This window comes from Dreissena polymorpha, chromosome 9 (genome assembly GCF_020536995.1).
Source record: "Dreissena polymorpha isolate Duluth1 chromosome 9, UMN_Dpol_1.0, whole genome shotgun sequence".
NCBI classification, from domain to species: Eukaryota; Metazoa; Mollusca; class Bivalvia; order Myida; family Dreissenidae; genus Dreissena; species Dreissena polymorpha.
This window is the reverse complement of record NC_068363.1, coordinates 51895777-51918404: the sequence shown is the minus strand read 5'-3', so window position 1 is coordinate 51918404 and position 22628 is coordinate 51895777. Positions and strand designations below refer to the sequence as shown.

General features: G+C 35.2%; 1 protein-coding gene across 3 annotated transcripts in view; it reads right to left on the bottom strand.

Annotated features, from left to right (window-relative positions):
* LOC127844802 (tRNA-specific adenosine deaminase 1-like) overlaps positions 1-22628 on the bottom strand; it is a 58301-nt gene that overhangs the window by 4669 nt on the left and 31004 nt on the right. For all 3 annotated transcript variants that reach the window (XR_008032897.1, XM_052375301.1, XM_052375302.1), the window contains exons 6-9: positions 20661-20757; positions 19961-20104; positions 15351-15535; positions 13184-13286 (exon numbers count right to left, since the gene is read on the bottom strand). Coding sequence is in view for 2 of the 3 variants with exons in the window: in XM_052375301.1 (XP_052231261.1) it covers positions 13184-13286; positions 15351-15535; positions 19961-20104; positions 20661-20757 (529 nt within the window). In the remaining variant the exon portion in view is untranslated. The remainder of the gene's footprint in view (positions 1-13183; positions 13287-15350; positions 15536-19960; positions 20105-20660; positions 20758-22628) is intronic.

Here is a 22628-nt window from a genome sequence, read left to right as displayed (position 1 = left end):
GGATCACAATTTGAAGAAGGTTGGTCAGTTGGTAGTTTTACTACGTCGTCACCCCACCCAGTCGTTTGCATACAGTGTAAAACAAATGCTCATTGCATTAACAAAGCATAATAACAGCATTAACTTACGCGTGTACATTGAATAATAGAGAATAATATCTTTTAGATTGATTTAATTTCATATTGTTAAATTAAACAATGACTTTATCAACGCTGGTATAATTGTTTACTCATGCATCTCATTCATTCAGTAAATAAAGCTTGTCACGTTCCGTTGACCTCACGTCTGTAAAAGTCTAAAAAGCGGATTCGATGTCATAAACCGATAGTACGGTGTAATTGTATCGTTCTAATTCAAAGAAATAGCGGTCATTTAATTTAGCGATAATAACTTTCATCAAGTCATAAACTCTGACATATTTTCTTTTGAAGATACCCCCACAATTATCCCCGGAAAGATACCTTCTCAACACCTTATAATTTGTTTACTCGCAGCGGGCCGCTTATATAATATCATAGACAATTACCGCTTTCAGACGCTTTAAACGCAAAGAAGACGGAAAATAATGTGCTGTGTTTTTAATTTTCGCGACTCGAGACGACCTTGTGACCGTTGCTTTCAGATCAAACATGAATTTCGGAGTGGAATATAGTGGCCGTTGACCGTTATGGCCAGGTGGCCGTTAAATTCAAGTGTAATATAGAGTGTTTTTCGTCGGGGGAATTCCAGACTGACCGTTGTCTGCAGGTGACCGGTAAATTCAGGTGGCCGTTAGGTCAGTTTCGACTGTATACATAAGTTTTTAGTCACAAAACAGAATAAAACTAAGTGTGTTGTCACAAAACAGAGTGGACCTAAGTGTTTGGCAACAAAACAGAGTATAAATAAGTGCTTAGTCACAAAACAGAATAGACCTTAGTTTTTAGTAATAAAACACAGTAGACCTTTGTGCTTAGTCTCAAAACAGAGCAGGCCTATGTGCTTAATCACAAAACAGAGTAGACCTAAGTATTTATTCACAAAACAGAGTAGACCTAAGTGTTTAGTCACAAAACAGAGCAGACCTACATGCTTAGTCACAAAACAGAGAAGACGTAAGTTTTTAGTAACAAAACAGAATAGACCTACGTGTTTAGTCACAAAACAGAGCAGACCTACGTGCTTAGTCACAAAACAATGTAGACCAAAGTATTTAGTCACAAAACAGAGTAGACCTAAGTGTTTAGTCACAAAACAGAGTAGACCTATGTGCTTAGTCACAAAACAGAGCAGACCTATGTGCTTAGTCACAAAACAGAATAGACCTAAGTATTAAGTCACAACACAGAGCAGACCTATGTGCTTAGTCAAAAATCAGAGGAGACCTAAGTATTTAGTCACAGCACAGAGCAGACCTATGTGCTTAGTCACAAAACAGAGTAGACCTAAGTATTTAGTCACAACACAGAGTAGACCTGTGTCTGTAGTCACAAAATAAAGAAGAACTGGGTCTGTAGTTCTTTTGGAAAAAAAATCTTCACTTACTGTCTTTACTTTAACAAGAGGGCCATGATGGCCCTGAATCGCTCACCTGACTAACCAAATACAATCCCAACCCAGATTTTATCAAGATAAACATTCGGATCAAATTTCATACAGATTAGATGAAAACTGTGACCTCTATTGTCTACACAAGGTTTTTCTATTATTTGACCTAGTGACCTAGTTTTTGACCCCAGGTGACCCAAATACAATCCCATCCCAAATTTCATCAAGATAAACATTCTGATCAAATTTTATAAAGATTGGATGAAAACTGTGACCTCTATTGTCTACACAAGGTTTTTCTATTATTTGACCTAGTGACCTAGTTTTTGATCCCAGATGACCCAAATACAATCCCAACACAGATTTCATCAAGATAAACATTCTGACAAAATTTAATAAAGATTGGATGAAAACTGTGACCTCTATTGTCTATAGAAGGTTTTTCTATTACATGACCTAGTGACCTAGTTTTTGTCCTAGTGACCTAGTTTTTGACCTAGTGACCTAGTTTTTGACCCCTGATGACCCAAATACAATCCCAACCCAGATTTCATCAATATAAACATTCTGACCAAATTTCATAAAGATTGGATGAAAACTGTGACCTCTACTGTCTACACAAACAAATTGTTGATGGTTTTTCTATTATTTGACCTCGTGACATTGTTTTTTACCTCAGATGAACCAAATACAATCCCAACCCAGATTTCATCAAGATAAACATATTAACCAAATTTCATAAAGATTGGATGAAGAATGCGACCTCTATTGTCTACACAAGGTTTTTCTATTATTTGACCTAGTTGTTGACCTAGTGACCTAGGTTTTGACCCCAGATGACCCAAATACAATCCCAACCTAGATTTTATCAAGATAAACATTCTGACAAATTTCATAAAGATTGGATGAAAACTGTGACCTCTACTGTTTACAAAAGGTTTTTCTATTATTTGACCTAGTTTTTTACCTAGTGACCTAGTTTTTGACCCCAGATGACCCAAATACAATCCCAATCCAGATTTCATCAAGATAAACATTCTGACCAAATTTCATAAAGATTGGATGAAAATTGTGACCTCTACTGTGTATACAAGGTTTTGCTATTATTTAACCTAGTTTTTGACCTAGTGACCTAGTTTTTGACCCCAGATGATACAAATACAATCCCAATCCAGATTTCATCAAGATAAACATTCTGACCAAATTTCATAAAGATTGGATGAAAACTGCGACCTCTATTGTCTATACAAGGTATTTCTATTATTTGACCTATTATATGACCTAGTTTTTGACCTAGTGACCTAGTTTTTGACCCCAGATGACCCAAATACAATCCCAACCCATATTTCATCAAAATAAACAGTCTGACCAAATTTCATAAAGATTGGATGAAACTGTGACCTCTACTGTGTACACAAACAAATTGTTGACAGACACAAGCACGCACACATGCACATACAGACGCCGGACATCACAGGGTCACATAAGCTCACCATGTCACTTCTGTTTACATTTTCATCGTTTTAACTCAAACTTTTTTCTCATTGATGCATGGCATTTGACAGATACAATTTTACCTGGAATGTTCGTCTAAGTTTAACTGAAGATTTCAAGCCAAATCAGATTGATGACTATGACTTTTTCCTGATCAGAATTGAAGACCATGCGGAGAAACATTAGATGTTTTGGGGGATCAATTAAATTGTGTTTGCCTATGCGGTTAACAATTACTGATTTTTAAGCCATATGTTCCATGATTTGTTTGGCTATCTTATAAACTTTTATAAGTTGTGAAGTGGAAGGAACATTCATTTGTTTCCTATAAGATTGTAAAACAGTAATCACTATGTATATTTATTGATGCATTCTCTGTCAATGCAAACAAGTCAGTTTATTTTGTATCAATTTTCAGACCCATTTTTAATTTAGCAAACATTTTTAAACAAATAACAGAGATGGTTTATGCTTGCAAGGTTGTTAGTTATTGATTCAAGGCTAAGGTCAATGTCTAACTAGTAAAATTATTGTATTTTAAGATCACTTGTGCGATGTAATTATACACAGCCTTTTACACAATTAATATGAAATTAAAATTAACACATCAATTTACCTTGTGATAATTACAATCTCAAAATGTATCATGAAACAAATTATATCTTGGTAACCTATTTTTTACTGATTGAGTTATAAGAAAAAAATGATTTATTGCATACACAATACAAACAAATTATTAATGGTCTAATCTTGTGCGCACAGACGTGGGAAAGAAACCTTAGGTGAAATTAAAACTTAAATATGGGTATTTCATTATGGAGAGTAAGGTGAATTTAGGCATATAGTTTTTACTGGGTTATCAAAAAATTAATATTTCATTAGAACCTTTTCACAACAGAACAATGTATATGTACCTTAGTAAACATTGGAAAAATAATGGAGTGCAACTCCAGTGGTACAACCCAATGGTTACCCAGGGACTTTGTCTCCCCTAGAAAAACAAGTTCAAAGAGTCCCCTGTGAATTGTCAAAAGAAAATGAAAGATCACCTGGAGCTACTGACACGATATGTAGATATGAATAAATGTAAAATTTGTTTCAAATGATAAATCTTCCTCCTCCTCTTCATCATCATGATCATGATCATTATTATTGTCTTTGTCCTTCTCCTCATCTTTATTGCCATCATTGTCCTCCTCCACCTCCTCATCATCATATTTGTCATCATCATTTTGATCATCATCATCATCATCATCATCATCATCATCATCATCATCATCACCATCAACAACAACAACACCATCACCATCATCAAGGACCATAGCAGCAAAGGCAAAAGCATAAGCATCATCAAAAACAACAACTTCGACATCAAACAGTATAGTTATCACATAAATACTCATCATCATCAAGAAGCAACATCAACATTTGTTAAAAGGTTACTTAACGGCCACATCCCATTTAAGCCATTTTGTTTAAACAGACTAGACTGAGCTGAGATTCAATAAGAACACAGTCATGTTCTGAAATCATTTCATGAATTTTGGATACACAATTTTATTTCTAGATTGAGTATTCACAAGTTTTCAGTATAGTAATTTAAGATAAAATGCCCCTACCACCTGATGGCCATGTTTTTCAATTGACAAAAACTGTTTTCGAATTTGGTTGTTGCAAGTGAATTTCATGAAGAGTGGGCAAAAAGTGTGACTTCTTGATTGTTCACAAGGTTTCACTATAGAAGTAATAATGCCCCCCAACCCCAATGTTATCCAAGCGACCATTTTCATATTTGTCAAAGGTATCTTTAAACAAATGTTTTGACCAAATTTCAAAAAGATTGATCTAAAAATGTGACTTCTAACATGTTCACAAGGTTTTATGTATGAATAAAATGCCTTGCCCTCTGGCACCCACAGGCCAGAATAATTTTTATGTCCCCCATTATAGTAGTGGGGGACATATTGTTTTTGCCCTGTCTGTTGGTCTGTCTGTTTGCGCCAACTTTAACATTTTGCAATAACTTTTGCTATATTGAAGATAGCAACTTCATATTTGGCATGCATGTGTATCTCATGAAGCTGCACATTTTGAGTGGTGAAAGGTCAAGGTCATCCTTCAAGGTCAGAGGTCAAATATATGTGGCCAAAATTGCTCATTGTATGAATACTTTTGCAATATTGAAGATAGCAACTTGATATTTGGCATGCATGTGTATCTCATGGAGCTGCACATTTTGAGTGGTGAAAGGTCAAGGCCAAGGTCATCCTTCAAGGTCATAGGTCAAATATATGTGGCCCAAATCGCTTATTTTATAAAAACTTTTGCAATATTGAAGATAGCAACTTGATATTTGGCATGCATGTGCATCTCATGGAGCTGCACATTTTGAGTGGTGAAAGGTCAAGGTCATCCTTCAAGGTCAGAGGTCAAATATATGTGGCCCAAATCGCTTATGTTATGGATACTTTTGCAATATTGAAGATAGTAACTTGATATTTGTCATGCATGTGTATCTCATGGAGCTGCACATTTTGAGTGGTGAAAGGTCAAGGTCATCCTTCACAAGGTCAAGGTCATCCTTCAAGGTCAAACATCATATAGGGGGACATTGTGTTTCACAAACACATCTTGTTTATCTCTCTCAATATATCAGTTGATTGAATGTTTTTAGCAAGGTTCATGAACATAGGACAATAAATGTGACTTCTTAAGTGTTCACGAGGTTTCACTGTATCCATGTAAGGAAAACTTCCTTGCTCACTGGCTGCCACCGTTTTCCATTACTTAATTGATAAAGCATTAGAACAAATGTTCTGAGCAAGTTTAATGAAGATTTGACACAAAATGTGACTTTTAGAGTGATTATAGGATTGCACTGTAGTTGTTTAAGGACAAATGCCCCGCCCCCTAGCAATCCTGATCTTTGAACCGAACAGAGTCATTTTCATACCCAATTTAGGTATCATAAAATAAAATGATCTGAGCAAGTTTGATGATTATTGGGCAAAACATGTGACTTCTAGATTGTTCCCAAGCATTTTTCTATATAATAACCTCGTGGCCTAGTTTGTGATCAAGTTTCAAACTTGACCAAAACATCATTTAGAAAACATTCCATGCTCTGACTAAGTTTCATGATGATTGGTCAATAAATGTGCAGTCTAGAGCGTTCTCTAGCCCTTTTCATCAACTTGACCTATTGACCAAGTTTCTGAATATAAGACAATACATATAAAGCATTTAAAGAGCTCATAAGCTTTTTCTTGCATTTGACATAATGTCATAGTTTTTTGATAACATGACGCTGTTTCAAATGGGGCAAATGTATCATTTAGACAAACACTCTGCATAACTATCATGAAGATTTGACAACAAAAGCAGCCTCTAGAGAGTTGACAAGGCAAATGTGACCAAGCAAAAACAAGGACAGACAAAAGGGCTTAAAGGCCCTATGTCGCTCATTACAACAAATGTTTTGACCAAGTTTCATGAATATTTAACTATAAATGTGACTTAGAGCATAAACAATAATTAATTAAGGTTTTTATATAGCCCACTAGCAGCCATGTTTTCAACAAACCAGAACCATTTTCAAAATATCATTAGAACACATTTTCTGACCAAGTTTAATGAAGATTTGACAATTAATGTGATTTCTAGATTATTAACAAGGTTTTAATATAGCCATATGAAGAACAAGAGCTGTGTTTGTGAAACACAATTCCCCCTATTGCGCGGCTTTGAAGCCATATATTTGACCTTTGACCTTGAAGGATTGACCTTTCACCACTCAAAATGTGCAGCTCCATGAGATACACATGCATGCCAAATATCAAGTTGCTATCTTCAATATTGCAAAAGTTATGACCAAGGTTAAAGTTTTGGGACAGAATGACAGATAGAATGACAGACAAACAGACAGTCCAAAAACAATATACCCTCGATCATTCGATCAGGGGGCATAAAAATTCCCCCAACCCCTTGAAGGCAATGTTTTTCAACAAACCAGAACCATTTAAAAACTCATCCAAGATATCATTGATACATAATATTCTTACCAAGTTTCATGAAAATAGGACAATTAATGTGGCCTCTAGAGTGTTTACAAGGTTTTACTTTAGCCATATAACGTAAAATGCCCGGCCCCCTGGTGGCCATAATTTTCAACCAAACGAAACCATTTTTGAAGTCATCCAAGAAATCATTGGGACAAATCTGCTGACCAAGCTTAATGAGGATCAGACAATAAATGTGACTCCTAGAGTGTCAACACGATTCTACTATACCCATATAAGGTAAATTGCCCTGCCCCCTGGTGGACATGTTTTTTAACCAACCAGAACCATTTTCATACTCGTCCAAGATATTATTGGGACAAATTTGCTGACCAAGTTTCATGAAGATTGGACATTAAATAAATATGGCCTCTAGAGTATAACCAGGGTTTAACTTAAGCCATATAAGGAAAAAAAAAACGCCCCCTAATGGCCATGTTGTTTTAAACAAACCGCAATTATTTTCACACTCATTCAAGATATCATTGGAACAAATGTTCTAACCAACTTGCATAACCATCAGACAATAAATATGGGCTCTAGAGTGTAAACAAGGTTTTACTAAAGCCATACATGGACAAATACCCCACCACCTGGGGGCCATGTTTTCCAACTGGAACCATTTTCAAACTTGACCACAATATTATTGGGACAAATCTTCTGGTCAAAGTTCATGAAGATTGGACATATAATGTGGCTTCTAGAGTGTTAACAAGGCAAATTGACTTTGCATGCCGCATGACAGGTTATTTGTGCTCAGGGGAGCCCAAAACAAATTAGCAAGTGGCTTCTGTGTGGTTGATTTAGCACTGAATACTTCACAGTTATAACACAGTCCTATTTGGACACACTAAAATTGACAGTTTTTTGTTATCACCTTTTGCCATACCAGTCACGACTTTGTATCTTAAATAGATACAAAGTTTTATAAACCCTTATAATCAATAACACATTTTACTTACATAAATCAGAAATAACAAGACTATTGCCAAGTAAAATATGTCCCCTACCGGCTCCAACATTCTCAGAAATATAATTAAAAAATATATATATTTGTTGCTATAGCAACCAGAATTTTTGACGTAGGAACAAAATGAAATGACGTGCATAATGTCCATATTGCCATCTATCCATGTTTAAATTTTTTATTTTTTTTTTTCATTTATTTTTCACATTTCTTTACATTGTAGTTTACATCCATAATTACTAGAATACGGAAAAACATAAGAAAGTGTATGATAATAATGTACATTTTGAACTATAACATATCAAATATTTAGCGTATGCGTGATTATATTTTAAAAATTGTTTACATTGCCAATGTTAGATAAAGAGCTTTGTGATTTATAGCAAAAACATAAAACTAATAACTATGTTTACTAAACATAGAGATTTTATATCTAGAAAAAGTAAAGAAAATATTTTACAACAAGATTTGTTTCAATGGAATTGTTGTAAGTATTTGTTATTGTTTTTAGAAGGATTTTTTTTTTTATTAAATTGTTTTGCCATAAAATTTGTCTGGGTAGCATTATTTGTGGTTTGTAGAATGTATGATTCACCTAAATTGAATCCATTTTTTTTGGTGTTGTTCATATTTATTTTTTACAAGGGCAATCTCAGATTCAATTTTTATTCTCGTATTTAGGTATTCAATAAAGTGAGGAAAGGTTGGTATGCATTTTTTGTATTTCATTTTAAATATAAAAGATTTTAATAGTATCACAATAAAGTTAAAAACATCAGAGTGTAGTTTTTTCTCAGTGCATCCAAAGAAAGCATGAGTTTTATTTATTTCAATTAATATGTTTTGACTGGCAAGAAACGTTTCCATCTTTTTCCATATTATTTGAATGTGTTGACACTCCCAAAATAAGTGGTCTATTGTTTCGATATGTGATTGACAGAAATCACATAATGTGCTGTTGCTTAGTTTGCATTTAAAAAGATATGTGTTTGTGGGGACGATTCGCATGATAAATTTATATTGAAAGCTGCGTAAAGACATGTCGATGGTTGAAATGTGGGGAACAATATGGATTTTTTTCCAAGTGGTTGAGTCTATATCGGTAAAATTCGTGTTCCATTTGTTTTCAAGAATGTCATTGTCCTCGTTTTGTAACTGAATATTGTATATGAATTTATTAGGATATTTTGTTTTGATTATTGCTTTTGACAACGTTTCGTCTGGTTGATTGATATCAAGGTCATGAATGCTTTCTTCAGTTTTATATTCTTTTGGGATTGATGTGATTAGGGTATTGAATTTCATAAAATCATTGTTATTGATGTCGTAGAGGTATTTAATGTTTTCAAAATTATACATGGTTTTATTTCTAAAGTCAAAAAGTTGATATACGTATTTTATCCCTCTGTCATACCAATCGCGATAAAATAATGTTTTTCCGTTTGCTGTTATTGACTTGTTATTCCATATTATTTCCTTTTTGATGCGTTTTTGTGAATGTCGTGACTTGTATATTGTATTTGCTGCAGACCACGATGTAATGACGTCGTGGAAAAAAGTGTTACCTCCGCTTATTTCTGTTATAGTTTTTTCACTAAGTTCGCTTTCAAAAATTAGTTCGTTTCCATATTTATTTAATATCAAGTCCCATAAAAGTTTCCATTTACCACAGTTTTCTGAGTCTAAATATCTTTTTATCCAGCTACTTTTTATTGAAGTTAAGAATTTATTAATGTTTGTAAGGTTTAAACCACCACTTTCATACTTTTTATATAAAGTTTTTCTTTTAATTTTGTCCGGCTTGTTGTCCCATATAAAGTTAAATATACTGTTTGTTATACTATTCAGTATTGAGCTCGATGGGTTTGGTAAAACTGAAAATGGGTAGATTAATTTTGGCAACGCAAAAGTTTTAATGACAGTAATTTTGCCCATTAAGGTAAGTTTCCTGTGTTGCCATTGTTTTAAACATGTGTTAAACTCATTTAGCTTTGGGATTAGATTATTTTGTAAATTCAACTCACTTTGGTTACAAAAAGTAATTCCTAAAGTTTTTGCTTCTTGAGATGTCCAAATAAAAGGTCTTTCATTGCAGAATTTGATGTTGGTTTTGTTCAAGGATCCAATTCGTAATATCGTTGATTTCGCGGTATTAAGGTTTAGTCCTGATATCTTTTTGAATTCATTTAGGGTTTCCACCAATGCTCTAAATGATTGCTCGCATCCATTGATGAAAAAAGTTGCGTCATCGGCGAAGAAGGATTGTTTTATTTCTTTTCCCAATACATTTATTCCTTTAATTTTGCTATTTTGCTCAATGTAGTTTGACAATAGTTGCAAGCATATAATAAATAATGTGGATGATAATGGACAGCCTTGTCTGACTCCTTTTTTTATTTCAAAACTATCTGAAAGATGCCCATTGTTTATGATTAGACTTTTTATGTTAGTGTAAAATACTTCGACCCATTTAATCAGGCTTGACCCAAAATTCAATTTCTTAAGACATTTTAGTATAAATGAATGGTTAAGGCTATCAAAAGCTTTTTCAAAATCTGCAAAAAATAACAGTCCAGGTTTTTGTTTTACATTTAAGTGTTCTATTACATCAAATATCAAACGGACATTTTCTCCAATGTATCGATTTTTCATAAATCCGGTTTGGTCAAAGGATATAATTTCAGGTAGGCATTTTTTAATTCGGTTCGCGATGGTTTTTGTAGCAATTTTATAGTCTGTATTTAATAAACTTATAGGTCTCCAGTTTGCGAGATAATCTAAATTTTTTCCTGCTTTAGGTAGAAGTGTGATAATACTTTGTTTTTGCAACTCAGTAAGTTCGCCTTTACCAAACGAATAATTTATTGAATTTATAAAATAGGGCTTCAGCGTGTTCCAAAACATTTTATAAAACTCGACTGTTAGGCCATCTGAACCTGGGCTTTTGTTGTTACTCATTTCTAACAGTGCGATTCCGCATTCATATTCGTTAAGTTTTCCTTCACACAATTGTTTGCTTTCGTTGGTTAATGTTTTAATTTCAGTGCTGAAAAAAATGTTGTTATCATCTTTTTCTTCTGGTAAATCATTTTTAAACAGGTTTTTATAGTATCTTACTTCGGCTTCCATGATTTCATCCTTTGTTTTAAGTGTTTTACCATTTTTCGAGAAGTGTATTAATTGCTTTTCTTTCGGCATTTCTCTTCTCTAGGTTTGCAAAATAGGCTGTATTATGTTCATTGTTTTCTATTTTGATAGCTTTAGCTCTAAGTATTGAACCATTTATTTTTGTTTCATAAATTTGTTCTAGTTTCAGTTGTTTTTGTTTGATTAATTCTGAAAGCTCGTCGTTATTGTTATTTATATTATTATTATTATTATTATTATTATTATTATTATTATTATTATTATTGCAAACCATTTGTTTTTCGATCAGGCGAATCTCCTCTTCCAATGTGTTTTCTTCTATTTGGGTTTGTTTCTTTTTGTAGGACGTATATTTAATAGTTTCATTTCGTACAGTACCTTTTATAATTTCCCAAATTGTATTCGGATTTGAGTCTGGGTTAGCATTTACCACATCGTTTATACTTATCTTAATCTTTTCTTGATATTCAATATCTAATAAAATAGAGTTATTTAATTTGAAATAACCTGGGCCTTTTCCTAAAAGAGATTCGTTGATTGATAAATATACTAGAGAATGGTCGGTTTTATATCCAGGTTTTATGCTACATATATTGATTAAGTTACATAAGTTTTCAGATATCAGGAAATAATCAAGTCTACAATGTATTGGTGGTTTTGTATTTGAATGCCAGGTATATTGTAATTTTTCTGGGTGTTTAGTTCTCCAAATATCTGTTAGTTCGCATGTCGATATTATATTTAGAAGAATATTTCTGCATTTTGAGTGTGTTTTATTACTTCCATTCTTCTTATCTATATTTGTGTTCAAGACAGTATTAAAGTCTCCACCTACGATGTATGATTTTTCATTATGCTTGAGCAGGTAGTTTTGTAGTGTATTAAAAAGTGTTATGTCGTCAGAATTTGGTCCGTAAACGTTAATTAATGTGATAATTTTATTTTGAATTTTAATATCGGCAGAAAGTAATCGACCCTCTATAATTTCTGTGCTTTGGATAATTTCTATATTGCTTTTAGGATGAATAAAAATCCCAACCCCTTCGCTGTTTGTTTTATTTCCACTATAAACGAATTTCCCGGGCCAATCCTGTTTCCATTTTTCAAAATTATCTTTTGATAAGTGGGTCTCCTGTAGCATGTATATTGAGTGATTTAAACCTTTAAGCCATTCAAAAATGTGTAATCTTTTGTTTTTATTGCTTAAACCGCGAACATTAACTGTTGATATTAAGGATTCCAACGATGATTGTTTATATAGTGTGCATAGTTTTTATGGCAAAACAATTGTTGTGTGAACGCATATTGCGTTTTTATATTGAGATAGAAAGAAATCATTTTGTATTGTGGTCGTAAAGTTTCATGAAAAAATATTAAGAACTTTTGAAGTTATCGCAGGATCCAGAAAAGTGTGACAGACTGACGGACTAATAGACACACAGAGCGCAAACCGTAAGTCCCCTCTGGTGAAACCGGTAGGGGACAAAAACAGGTCCTTTAGAAAAAGGATAAACTCTGATATAAATAAAGGCAACAGTTCTGGTATACAAAATGGGACTGACATTTGACAAGTTAATGATTGCAAATTGAACACCTAATTAAAGACACCAAATCCACAATTTGTAATAGGTTACAGAACAACAATGATAGAAATTCAACTATAAGAATCAATACATTGTTTATACCTTAGTAGTGTTCCCTTTACCCATTTATGCCTAGCGTCTAGAAAAAAGGCCTTGGCAAACAGCGTAAACCCAGATGAGACACCGCATGATGCAGCGTCTCATCAGGGTCTGCGCTGTTTGCTTAAAGGAATTTCTGTAAGAAATATTGTAAATATATAAATAAATATACTAGACATCCCTAATTTTGGAAATAAATTGATCCTATTTTGAAGGATGGGAGAGTCCACTAGGCATGAATGGGTTAATTATTTCATCAATACAATTGAAGAGATGTTTTATGAAAACCATTATGAACATCATCCTACCAGGACATATCTGTGTCCACATGCTTGGCTGTGATGCCCTGCTTTTTCCCTAGAACAGTTACATCTGTTACCCCTCCTGCCGATGTATGGAACCATCCAAGACCTGGTTAACATTACCATTTATTAAATGCTATGTTGTGAAATGTAGAATAATATCAGGGAGATATATACATTTACCATGCAATACAACTCAGTGAGGTAGAATATTTAATTTAAAATTAAAAGTGAAAATAATAAAGCCCCTAACCACCAAAATGAATTAGTCCTGCCCATGCTAACATAAAATCGGTTCTTATAAAACAAGTTGTTTATAACCCTGTTAACCTTTGTTGGTAAGATATATATTTTATTATTTCTATGTTGTAAAGCTTTTTGTTTAATAAGAACATGACCTCCATTGGGAGCTACCCTCTCTGCGCATGAGACCATGAAACCTTGTGAGCCTTTAAAGAGGACAGGGTAGCTCCTGTCTAGACTGTGAAACTGTGCAGGCTGGTATGGACCAATGCTGGCTGTTTATGGCATAAGACCCACTTTTGCATGAGGTGGGTCATTTATGTACTTCACTTAATGTGCACTTCGTATGAACAACATGCACCAATTGTATTTACCTCAGAGGCATGTCAAAATATTGCATCATTCTACAGAAACTGAAACATTGGTTATATGTGAATTGAAATCATTTGACCAATTCAAAATTCATTTTGAATTTTAAGAAATTTATCAATTCCCGTAAAGTTATTTTTTCAGTATTTGTAGAATGGGGCTTTAATCAATTGTCACTCTTTCCAGTTATGACAAAACTGTTATCTTACTAATAACAATGTTCTTTCTGATAAGGAAGTAACATCCTCCCCCAATAAAAAACAAACAAAAAACAAATAAATACAAGAAACTGTCGGAGACGGGTGATGCTCCCCAAGTTTTTTTTTGTCACAATATTGCACTATATATTCAGATAAAAGGAAACGTGTTGAGGGCACAGTAGTTGGGGGGAAAAGATTTTTTTTATAGAAAATTTCAAAGGGCCATAACTCTGTGAAAAATCATCCGACCAGAACCCGCTGATAATATGCACATCTCCTCTTGGTAGTGAAGCTTCCCATAAAGTTTCATTGAATTCCAGTCATTAGTTGCTGAGAAATAGCCCGGACAAGAATTGCACTATATGTACAGTTAATGGAAAATTTCAAAGGGCCATAACTCTGTGAAAAATCATAAGACCAAAACCCGCTGATAATATGCACATCTCCTCTTGGTAGTGAAGCTTCCCATAAAGTTTCATTGAATTCTAGTCATTAGTTGCTGAGAAATAGCTCGGACATAAATTGTACTATATGTACAATTAATGGAAAATTTCAAAGGGCCATAACTCATTGAAAAATCATAAGACCAGAACCTGCTGATAATATGCACATCTCCTCTTGGTAGTAAAGCTTCCCATAAAGTTTCATTGAATTCCGGTCATTAGTTGCTGAGAAATAGCCCGGACAAGAATTGCACTATATGTACAGTTAATGGAAAATTTCAAAGGGCCATAACTCTGTAAAAAAATCATCCGACCAGAACCCGCTGATAATATGCATATCTCCTCTTGGTAGTGAAACTTCCCATAAAGTTTCATGGATTTCCGGTCATTAGTTGCTGAGAAATAGCCCGGACAAGAATTGCACTATCAGTACAGTTAATGGAAAATTTCAAAGGGCCATAACTCTGTGAAAAATCATCCGACCAGAAACCGCTGAATATATGCACATCTCCTCTTGGTAGTGAAGCTTCCCATAAAGTTTCATTGAATTCCAGTCATAAGTTGCTGAGAAATAGCCCAGACAAAAATTGTGCACGGACAGACACACAGACGGACAGACGAAGTGGCGACTATATGCTCCCCCCCCCCCCCAAATTGTTTTTGGGGAGCATAAAAATGTGCAGTATTTGTATTATTACTGTAAACTACATGATCATTGAAAAGCAATAGAAAAGAAGTAAAAAGGCACCGCTACAAATGAAATCCAAAACAAAACACTAATGTTGAAAACGCATGAGTCTTGTCTGCAAAAAACTTTTTAAGTCATGTAGACAAAAAAAGAGGTAAAAAAAACAAACTATTTTTGTTTTACATCACAGTTATATAAGATTACAAGATACAAGATTTCAGAGCACTCACCAACAGAACTAGGAACAATTTTGATATCGTGATGTTGAGATGCCACTTCAGAGCGACTGAATTCAAATGTCTGTCTGCTGTGCAGGAAGTGAGGCTTGTGGATCGTATATCCAGTAGGCAGAGCATCGTCACCATGACTACGACCAACAATAGACCTGGCCATCGCTTCTGAGTCAAATGGGCAACTGAAATGTGAATGTGAAGCAAGACTACTAAGCATGGAAACACATATTGTTCTACATGCAATTTACCTTAAATCAAACCATAATCTGGCATTTTTTTGAGAAACATTAAACATTTAATTTCAAACTGACAACATTGTAAAAAAGAATGGCAAAAGACAATCATGTCTTTATGTCTTTCTTTACTAAATGTTCCCCTCATACATTCAAAAAATGAATGGACATCTTACAAAAAATGAATGGACATCTTACAAAAAAATGAATGGACATCTTACAAAAAATGAATGGACATCTTACAAAAAAATGAATGGACATCTTACAAAAAATGAATGGACATCTTACAAAAAATGAATGGACATCTTACAAAAAATGAATGGACATCTTACAAAAAATGAATGGACATCTTACAAAAATGAATGGACATCCAAAATACAAAAATCTCATTGAAATTGTAAAAAGAGTAATCCTCAGGTACTATTTTTAGTTTTTACACAGGCAATAGGCCTCGCGTCATTGATGACTTTAAAGAATATTGAGTAAATAGGCTGCTTGTACAAAGCCAACAATAAATACATTCTATCTGCAATAAGTGTTGTTTTTTTAAAGATAAATATTATCAAATACATTGTCATGCCAACAGTAAAGTGTACATTCTATCTGCAGTTAGTGCTTTTAAACATGATAATTACTCAATACATTTCCTTTAAATAATATTTTTTTCAGTTATTTAAACTTCATTTACACTGATGCTTTTTTCAAAGACAAAGATGCATTTTTGGAAAAACAGGGCTTTAACACTGAAACATATGCAATAATTGTTAAACTGTATATAAAGAAGAGCAATTATCCTTTAGTCTTACAATAGTCTCATAAGTCCGACAATTATACAACAGTTTCAAGTATAATTGACACTGACAGCTACAAAGTTTCTCTTATAATATATTATATGAACAAGACTGAAAGTTTATAGAGGAAATGCATAATGTGATTGCACTGTTTCACTAGGACATACACTATTATTAATTTTGATATTTCACCATCCTGACTGTAAAGCTAGCTAGACATTGTTGTTTTTCTCAATATGAATTGCACTTTTCTAGTACAGGCCTAAATATGGCACTTCATCATGTTTTCTATGTTTTGCCATTATCTTTGACTGCTTTTTATTAAGAGTGCGGGGCTTCATGTTTTAAGTAAGAGTGCTGGGTTTATTGATCGTCTTTATCCCCCTCTCTATTTCTAGAGAGATTATTTTATATTTACATGCATTCATTTTATTAGGTTATTGTACATAAACATCAAACAGAAATGCCAGTATTCATCTCCTTATTTCATACAAATGGACAGATTATCATGATTTGTATTATATAAATATTCTCCAATTGAAATTTGCCAGGTACCCATTTACTTAAAATGTGTCACAGACTCCTATGCCCCCACACGACAAATTATTTGACATAGACAAATCAACTTTATTTTCTACAGAGAACAAAGACCAATGGCTATGAAAACTTGGTCAAAACTTGTTGCAGTCGAATTTCCTTTCTTTACACTTATATTAAAATTAAGATCATTCACCAGTGAAAATTTCAGCAAAATCGGCCAAGTCAGTATAGTTGAAAAAAATAAATATTGGGAGCATATATTGCAAGGTGAAACAAGAGCTGTCTCCATAGGATGACATATGCCCCCGATAAACACTTCGATAGAAATTATGTGCATTTTTCGAAACCTAAAGCATTTTTCAAACCTAAACGGGGACCCTAAGTTCAAGGTAAAGTCAAAGCGGTCAAAATTTGTGTACGTATTGTAAGGCTTTGTCCATATACACATGCATACCAAATATGAATGCTACATCTGAAGCGACAAAGAAGTTATGAGCATTTTTCGAAACCTAAACGCAAAGTTTGACAGACAGACAGACTGACAGACAGACGGACCGACAGTGCGATCACTATATGCCCTGCTTTGGGGGCATAAAAACAGATAAAGGGCCATAATTGCAAAGAAATTGTCAAAGCCATTAGGGACGAGTTGAAAACATAACAAGAGCTGTCAGAGGACAGCGCGCTCAACTATTTGAGTGCTTGACAGTATAACGTTAGCCATCATGGAGGGGGGGGGGGGGGATATAATGTGGGTGTGTGGTCATTTAATAGATGATCTTTCAAAAAATAAGGGGAAAAAAAATTTATCTGGGGGGGGGGGGGATTCTGGGGTGGGGCATGGGCGATGGTTTGGGCGGAGTGCATTCTGGTATGTCAGGTAAGTGTTGTTTTGTCACAGTGTGAATCAAATGTGATCATAAATAAAGAAGTTATGGCAATTTAAGCAACATGTTCAATTATCTATGTATAAAAAGGGGCCATAATTCTGTCAAAATGCTTGATACAGTTGTCTGCTCTTGTTTATAGATTGGCATCATGTTGGTAAAGAAATATGCAAAATATGAAAGCAATATGTCAAAGGACATAGGAAATATTTGGGGTAGTACGCAAACTTTAACATAGATTTATCAATAATATGCATATTCTAATATGCATATTCTAAGTATAAAAGGGGCAATAATTCTGTCAAAATGCTTGATACAGTTGTCTGCTCTTGTTTATAGATTGGGGTCATGTTGGTAAAGAAGTATGCAAAATATAAAAGCAATATGTAAAAGAACATAGGTAATACTTGGGGTAGTACGCAAACTTTAACATTTGCACACTAGCGCTAACGGGAAGGGAAACGCCGACGCTGGGGTGAGTAGGATAGCTCCACTGTATATATTTCATATATAATAGTCAAGCTAAAAAGAATGGGACTAATTTTTCTTAAGTGGCAAAATAGACAAAGGGTCATAATTCTGCTAAAAAAAATCACACCCTTGCTTTAAGTTCATCTTCACATTAGGGTTACTTGAGAATGCTGTAGCAAAGATCAAACCTGCACTTAAAAAGGAAATTGAAACACAACTTTTTTAACATGAAAAGCAGATGAAGTGCAATATTTCTACAAAAACTTGCTACAGCGTTAGTTCCTGTCTTGGGGCTCATCTACACATAAAGGTAATTCAACTATTTAAGTTGAGATCCATCCGGCAGTTTAACCCATTTGTGCCTAGCGTCTAGAAAAAGGCATTGGCAAACAGCATAGACCCAGATGAGACGCTGCATAAGATGGGCAAGATGAGTCATGATGGGTCACTTACCTTCCAATTACAATTGATTCCAGGAATATGGGTCTGGACAGGAATTGAGATAACAGCGCCCCCTGCAAGATCATGATGGATCACCTACCTTCCAATTACTATGGAATCCAGGTATATGGGCGTGGACAGGAAGTGAGATAGCAGCACTCCCTGCAAGGTCATGATGGATCACCTACCTTCCAATTTCTATGGAATCCAGGTATATGGGCGCGGACTGGAAGTGAGATAGCAGCACTCCCTGCAAGATCATGATGGATCACCTACCTTCCAATTTTTATGGAATCCAGGTATATGGGCGTGGACAGGATGTGAGATAGCAGCGCTCCCTGCAAGGTCATGATGGATCACCTACCTTCCAATTACTATGGAATCCAGGTATATGGGCGTGGACAGGAAGTGAGATAGCAGCACTCCCTGCAAGGTCATGATGGATCACCTACCTTCCAATTACTATGGAATCCAGGTATATGGGCGTGGACAGGATGTGAGATAGCAGCGCTCCCTGCAAGGTCATGATGGATCACCTACCTTCCAATTACTATGGAATCCAGGTATATGGGCGTGGACAGGAAGTGAGATAGCAGCACTCCCTGCAAGGTCATGATGGATCACCTACCTTCCAATTACTATGGAATCCAGGTATATGGGCGCGGACAGGAAGTGAGATAGCAGCACTCCCTGCAAGGTCATGATGGATCACCTACCTTCCAATTACTATGGAATCCAGGTATATGGGCGCGGACAGGAAGTGAGATAGCAGCACTCCCTGCAAGGTCATGATGGATCACCTACCTTCCAATTACTATGGAATCCAGGTATATGGGCGCGGACAGGAAGTGAGATAGCAGCGCTCCCTGCAAGGTCATGATGGATCACCTACCTCCCAATTACTATGGAATCCAGGTATATGGGCGTGGACAGGATGTGAGATAGCAGCGCTCCCTGCAAGGTCATGATGGATCACCTACCTTCCAATTACTATGGAATCCAGGTATATGGGCGTGGACAGGAAGTGAGATAGCAGCACTCCCTGCAGGGTCATGATGGATCACCTACCTTCCAATTACTATGGAATCCAGATATATGGGCGTGGACAGGAATTGAGATAACAGCACTCCCTGCAAGGTCATGATGGATCACCTACCTTCCAATTACTATGGAATCCAGGTATATGGGCGCGGACTGGAAGTGAGATAGCAGCACTCCCTGCAAGGTCATGATGGATCACCTACCTTCCAATTACTATGGAATCCAGGTATATGGGCGCGGACAGGAAGTGAGATAGCAGCGCTCCCTGCAAGCCTACAACATTCCAGCGCGCCATCTTGTCACTACATGACATGGACAGAGTCCGTTCTCCACGCCCTGGCTTTGTCCTGAATTTTAAAAGTCTCATTTTCAGATTTGTACTATGAGAAAACATTAGCCAGGTAAAATGTAAATATTATGTTAAATCAATAGTGATTCATTTATATCTAACTATTTTTCTATACATCCTAGCTTTAATTTAATCACATACAGATTTGACAACATTTGATTTTTAACTCACTTAAATATTCAGAGGACAGAACTTTTGCTAGAACTATATGGCTTGCAATAACATATATCTATTCCGTGATTGCTGAGTATGTGATGATAAATTCAATAAGGATCTTTTCATAACCACTGCCAAATTCTGTACCTTAAATTTTATTCTGCTACACAAGATACATGATAGATGATACTAATGAAAAATAAACGCCCAAAATGTTAGAAGCATGGACGTAAGTAAATATTTTGAGTTAAGACTAAAAAATGCCTCAAAAAGTCTCTTTCAATAATTGCACCGTATGAAGGAACAACTTTCACCCTACATTTTTTCTGCATTAGGCCAAGCTTCCCCAACATGTCTCTCATCATTTTAAAAAGGGACATAAATGCCAGATAATTTACCTGAAAGCCCCTAGGGTGTGGTAGAAGACCCCTTGCTGTTTAGGGTCCTGGACACCACCCACAATGCACTTGGCACCAGTCCTGTAAACATCACCCGCTGAAAGTGTATACTTGCTTTATTTAAACCTTTGCATGCTGGGAAATTTGTCGTCCGCTAATATGTCATCTGCCGAATTTCTAAAATTAGCAGTTTCTTCCATTTTTTTCAAAGAATACTATCAGAATAGTAAACAGTTTGGATCCTGATTAGATGCCACGTTCTGTGGCGTCTCATCTGGATCCAAACTGTTTGCAAAGGCCTTCAAAATGAAAGAGTTAATACATATCCAAAAAGTAGAAATCATAACTCTGATATCACCAATTCAATATTACATTACAACATACTAAATTTTTCTGAAATAACATTATGACATGTATTTTAGTGTTTTGACTATTTAACCCTTTCCCACTAAGATATGTATTTTGACGCATTTGTATTTAATTTAAGACCTTTCTTACTAGATCCATGTTTTTAAGGCTTCATTTCCAATGTTTAGGTACTGATGAGCAGCAAACAGCATAAAACCTGAACAGAATGCAAGTTACTCACAGGCTGTTCTGGTTTTATATTGTTATCAAATAGCCATTTTCACTTTGCTTCTAAGTTGGAAAGGGTTAAAAACGCTGTCTTGTTTAAATATACCATGACATCAACAAAGTCATAGATACAAAAACTGACAACTCCTCAATAATATCAGATCTGTCCAGTGATCAATGTCTGGTTGAATCGCTCTACTTCAAATAAATACCAAATATGTTAAAGACTGTTTCTATTGAAACAACGCTTGGTAATTGAATATGTTTTTTTTTTAAACATCAATGCCTAAAGCCAGCATCCATCTGCAGAATACACTTGGCCTTTATTTCAATATAAGAGTATTTGATCTTTTATTAATTTATTAAGTGCATGCATAGCACGTTACATACTATGGTCGTTTATGTCAAAAATAAACCCTATGACGCAATTATGGCTCAGACTTTTGACAGGAAACATGACACATCATTATAATCAGATTGACAGCAGCCAATGGTGCCAAAAGGAGTCAGATATAGCAGCCTGTGGTGTCAATATCCATGAAGAAATGACGCAACCAAACTATCTAAAGCATATAAAGAAGCCAGATATACAGAGTATAACAGGTTACTGCCCTATAGTTGTGTAACATATCAGGTCAGACTAAGAATACAAGAACGGCTTGTCGAGCCGTTATTTTATTTGTGCCAAACCTGATATAGTAGCCTATGGTGTCAATATCCAAGTAAAAATGATGAAGCATACACAACTAAAGCATATAAGAAGCCAGATGTTACAAAAAGTAGAACCCATCCGTTTCATATCCAATAAAAGATGGGAGAAAAAAGCAAAGTAGCATCAACAATTTGTATTGAGCTGGTTCCGAGTTTCTTTTCTAACCTTTTTAGGGATGGGGCCTGGGCCCTTTTAGTTTGACAAATTGTGTTGTTTCGACTGAAATTCGTTTTTTGCTAATAAATACTAGAAATGGCGCAGCAGAGGCCAACGCGTATCCCCACACTGCATGTTGTAAGTAAAATGAGTGAAAATCTCTGACCCAGTCCTACCCCAACCCCCATAACTTTTTACCCAGGGGTCATATCAAAATTCTACATAGTGCACTGTCGTGCATATGCTCATAGCTACCTTGTGTGTAAGTTTCAAGGTTCTAGTGCTAATAGTGTAGGAGGAGAAAGTGGCCAGGACAGATGGACAGACGGCGGAGATAACCATTATATCCCCACGCCTTCTCTGAAAAGCGTGGGGATATATTTTGTTTTGTTTTAAGGCAGATATTTGGGAAAAATATATACATTTGTACTTATTGAGGTTCCCAATTGGGCTGAATTTCTTTCCCAAATGTTACCAAAAAGACGGCTATTTGGTTCAGACCAGTTTCGTGCCAAACAAACTAC